The sequence below is a fragment of the Montipora capricornis genome, chromosome 6, assembly GCF_036669925.1.
Source record: "Montipora capricornis isolate CH-2021 chromosome 6, ASM3666992v2, whole genome shotgun sequence".
Classification (NCBI taxonomy): Eukaryota; Metazoa; Cnidaria; class Anthozoa; order Scleractinia; family Acroporidae; genus Montipora; species Montipora capricornis.
In genome coordinates this window covers 61,191,859-61,196,858 of record NC_090888.1, presented here as the reverse complement: position 1 = coordinate 61,196,858, position 5,000 = coordinate 61,191,859, and the positions used below count along the sequence as shown (strand labels likewise).

At 40.2% G+C, this 5,000-nt stretch overlaps 1 protein-coding gene across 1 annotated transcript in view; it reads right to left on the bottom strand.

Moving 5' to 3' along the window:
- Positions 1–5,000, bottom strand: part of LOC138052769 (RYamide receptor-like) — a 23,006-nt gene that overhangs the window by 1,225 nt on the left and 16,781 nt on the right. The window contains exon 2 of the mRNA XM_068899346.1: positions 1–826. This exon is cut by the window's left edge and continues 1,225 nt beyond it. Within this exon, the coding sequence (XP_068755447.1) occupies positions 1–321 (321 nt within the window). The 5' untranslated portion in view covers positions 322–826. The remainder of the gene's footprint in view (positions 827–5,000) is intronic.

Genomic DNA, 5,000 nt, shown 5'->3' with positions numbered 1-5,000 from the left:
CACAAATGTGACTAAAAAGCACATGGCAGGACCAAAAACCCAAAAACCGAACATGTAAAGATCCATCGTAACAAATGGCACGCAAAACACTGTCATCAGAATATCTGATATTACAAGGTTGATAGTCGCGAGGTTCGAGGAATTTCTCCTCTTCGAAGAGAAGAGAGTAACAATCAAAATGGGAATGTTTCCTGACAGAGAAACAAATGCCACTGCAAAGAGCGATACAATGATGACATTCCTCTCTCCTTTGGTTAGAATGCAACTCAGTTCTGCGCAAAGGTATGGATGGCTAGAGTTCCCAGCGGTCGTGTTGAACATGTTGGGTAACTTTCTTTTGCAATGACGATGGGTTTTGAAGATTGTTTGCCGGTATAATGATTAAATATAGATACCCAATGATATCACTCTGTGGCTCGATGACCCCATAAAGGCTGCAGCAAGGACAGACGGGAAGTGCCGACGAGTCTACGATATTACGAAACGTTGACTTTCACAATGGATCATAACTGTGGTCAGGTTGAAACGACCAGTTGTCCAAAGGTGTCAAAGTCCTTTGCCAAATGAATATGATAATGTTCTTAAACTGCTAATCAAGCGGATTACGCCCTGATGGGCGTAAAAAAGTGCTTATTGCTATTTCAAAGCATATGCAGCTGATCATCCAAGAAGATTCGATAAGATCGCCGAATAATAAAAAGACGCCGAACAGAACTTGCGCGATCTCGTACTGGTCATTCATCAACAGTCACTGTTAGGCAGAAACCACATGCAATCATTTAAAATCCAGACTACCCTGAATTTTTGAAGGATTTTCGCGTGCAATCTGCAAAGGAAAATAGACAAAATTGAGGATTTGGTCGAGGGAAAAAGGAAAGGGGATGACAAACGTAAAAGGGGAGAACAACTTAAATGCTTTCCCTCCTACATGTGTCAAGATGACAGGTCACATAATGTGGCCGTCGATTTGAGCCCACCTCGTTACGCGAAAGTTATACTAGAAACGTTTACGCAACAGGACCAGTAACGAGGGCTGAAGGGGGGGATTACGATCGGCGCTCCATGAGATGACCACCGACATTTACAAAGACTTTTGAAAAATAATTTACCCCGCTGATAGATAAATATCTTGGTGGGGGTGCTCGATAGTGTAAAGGCCAAATTAAAATGAAAACGGATCCAGAAATGTCGATGTGTCAATCAAATTCTTGTTTTTATTCGCAACCTTTTGAATCATAAATAATATCGATGATCGCACTTTGTTCACAATTCATATCACGTACAAATAAATGTGATAAATTTGTGTTTTGCTAGAAATGGAAAAAAAAAACACTTCTATGATATAAGCTATTTTCTTGCCTGTTGACTGCTGATGGCAAGTAAGTTCTCAAAAGAGAGAGACCAGTTAAAATGAGAAAATTTTTATGCTTTATGACAAGCGACAGCCTGTCTTTTCACCTTTTACGTTAGCACGTTGCTAAATTCTCATTTTATTGTACATAGCACATACACGAGTGGACATCATGAACGATCAATTTTACCAGAGATATTTGCTTCGCACGCATGAGGAGTTTAAGCCGACTCAGGAATTCTCGGCTGGACATCTCCTGACGGTGTAGATATCCATCAACAAAGGCTAAAAACATAACACAAAAGGTGTTTCGTATTCAGAAAAGTGTTAAAGCATTCAGGATCGATCAGATTGTACTGTGAACTTACGTTAAGCAGAAAAAAGTAGTTAATTTTTTATTGAATGACCATGTTTAGGGGCGAGATGAATTTTGTGGGGAACACAAATCTATTTCAGTTCGTTTGCGCGTATCGACAGTGGCGGCACAGTGGCGTATCGACAGTGGCGTATCGACAGTCCCAGCACTAGCTGGGACATGGAACCATTTTTCGTTCTATAGGATTTATGGATTAACTCTCTCACCCGGGGAAAAATGGTACAGGTCGCCGTCGTCTCTCGCCGACCAGCATTACTTCGACGCTCCTCGCCGCTGGTGAGCGAGAAGACCTCTGGCATCCAGTGTAAAATGTTAGCCAATTTGTCGAAGGGAAGTTTTTTCAGCTCTTTCGAAGAGAGATTTGTCGCCTTCAAGTTGGTAATTTTTTGCGGGAAAATGGTGATCACGTTCCGAAATTCGGCGGGTCTAATCTGCAGATCGCAGGTCGCAGGTCACAGGTTGCAGTCATTGTTTCACCAATACAGAAAGTATCCTAAACATTCTTAAAAGCTAACCTTAGGCCTAAAAACTTTTGTTTAGGCCTAATTAGGCCTAAGGTTAGCTTTTAAGAATGTTTAGGATACTTTCTGTATTGGTGAAACAATGACCTGCAACCTGTGACCTGAAGATTAGACTAGCCGTCCGAAATTCTGGTAAAAACGTGGACGAAGCTTACGGAAAAACTTTGGTTGGCCTCTGTGGGGGGATTAATTGAGCAGTCTTGTCATGGATTTCTGTATTCATGTTTTCAAACGAGTTATGGAGGCAGTAAACAATGTTGACGTCGGGGAATTCGGTGCTGGAAGCCTTCCCGGTATACAGGCTCACGCTCAAACGTTGAGGTAAAATAATTGCTGTTAGGTTCAATTTCATGATATCTGCAGGATATCATGATAGCAGCTAGGAAATTGATAAGTCTGTGATTAATATTGAATGTGCCTCCCTGTGACAAGCTGGGAAATCAATTAGCCCGGAATGAAATTTTACACAGCTACAATTGGGCATTCTAAATTTCCCAGTTCCTCAGTTATCGAGTTCCATAAGTATAAAACTTAAAATGGTTTGCTTTAAAATCAGAAAAGAACCAATTCACCGTTGCTGTTGAGAAACGTGTATGCCAGGCAAAACAAGTTGCATCTCGGTAGCCTGAAATAATTTGCCTGTGTTTTAATTAACAAATACACCAATACATCACTAACGTTTCATGTTTAACCGGAGAATTAGGGAAGCAGATGTTCGAAGGTGTAATAGCTGTTGAGTTTTATTCCTCAGTTATCGAGTTCCGTAAGTATAAAACTTAAAAATGGTTTGCTTTAAAATCAGAAAAGAACCAATTCACTGAATTCACCGTTGCTGTTGAGAAAAGTGTATGCCAGGCAAAACAAGTTATATCTCGGCAGCCTGAAAGCTAAGAAATAATTTGCCTGTGTTTAAATTAACAAATACACTAATACATAACTAACGCGTTTCATGTTTAACCGGAGAATTGGGAAGCAGATGTTCGAAGGTGTAATAGCTGTTGAGTTTTATTCCTCAGTTATCGAGTTCCATGAGTATAAAGCTTAAAAATGGTTTGCTCTAAAATCAGAAAAGAACCAATTCACCGTTGCTGTTGAGAAAAGTGTATGCCAGGCAAAACAAGTTGCATCTCGGTAGCGTGAAAGTTAACTGACAAAAATAATTTGCCTGTGTTTAAATTAACAAATATACCAATACATCACTAACGTTTCATATGTTTAACCGGAGAATTAGGGAAGCAGATGTTTGAAGGTGTAATAGCTGCATGTTGAGTTTTATTCCTCGCGATCAGTTATCGAGTTCCATAAGTACAATAAAACTTTAAAATGGTTTGCTTTAAAATCAGAAAAGAACCAATTCACCGTTGCTGTTGAGAAAAGTGTATGCCAGGCAAAACAAGTTGCATCTCGGTAGCCTGACAGTTAAGAAATAATTTGCCTGTGTTCACTGTTATTTTCAAAGAGTTAATTTCACTCCAGTGCGGGAGTGAAAAAGTGGAGTAAAATAAAGCGGAGTAAAATGTACTCCTAAGAGGAGGTAATTTAACACCCACTATGAGTAATTTTTACTCAGTACTACCTAATATTCAAATGCAATGACTTTGCTAGAGTAAATTTTACTCTCCCTACTGAGTAATATAATATGCTGGAGTTAATTTTACTCCTATTTATCGGGATACTGAGTAAAGTCTACCCCACTTACTCATTCTACTTTCCGAGGAAAAGGATTTTACTCCTGTATATGTATTTTTGTAGGGTAAATTTAAGTTTAGCCAGTCGAAGATGTGGAATTGGGGTTGTTTTATTTTGTGAAATCCACCGATTAATTCTTTGTTTTCAAGGAGTTGGAGTGAAAAAGTGGAGTAAAACTAAACGCAATAAAATGTACGCCTCTTATTTAGTACTCCACTAATTAACCCTTTAACTCCCAATACTGCCACTTATAGATTTTACTCTGTCTAACGCCAGACGATTTTACTCGTCAACGGGGAACCCCACGGGGCTGAAAGGGTTAACAACAGCTGGATTCACTCAAAAACTATGTCCCCATTAACCCTTTAACTCCCAATAGTGCCACTTATAGATTTTACTCTGTCTAACGCCAGACGATTTTACTCGTCAATGGGGAACCCCACGGGGCTGAAAAGGGTTAACAACAGCTGGATTCACTCAAAAACTACGTCCCCATTAACCCTTGAACTCCCAATAGTGCCACTTATAGATTTTACTCTGTCTAACGCCAGACGATTTTACTCGTCAATGGGGAACCCCACGGGGCTGAAAGGGTTAACAACAGCTGAATTCACTCAAAAACTATGTCCCCATTAACCCTTTAACTCCCAATAGTGTCAATTACAGATTTTAATCTGTATAACGCCAGACGATTTTACTCGTCAATGGGGAACCCCACGGGGCTGAAAGGGTTAACAACAGCTGGATTCACTCAAAAACTATGTCTCCATTAACCCTTGAACTCCCAATAGTGCCACTTATGGATTTTACTCTGTGTAACGCCAGACGATTTTACTCGTCAATGGGGATCCCCACGGGGCTGATAGGGCTAACAACAGCTGGATTCACTCAAAAACTATGTCTCCATTAACCCTTGAACTCCCAATAGTGCCACTTATAGATTTTACTCTGTGTAACGCCAGACGATTTTACTCGTCAATGGGGAACCCCACGGGGCTGATAGGGTTAACAACAGCTGGATTCACTCAAAAACTATGTCCCCATTAGCCCTTTAACTCCCAAT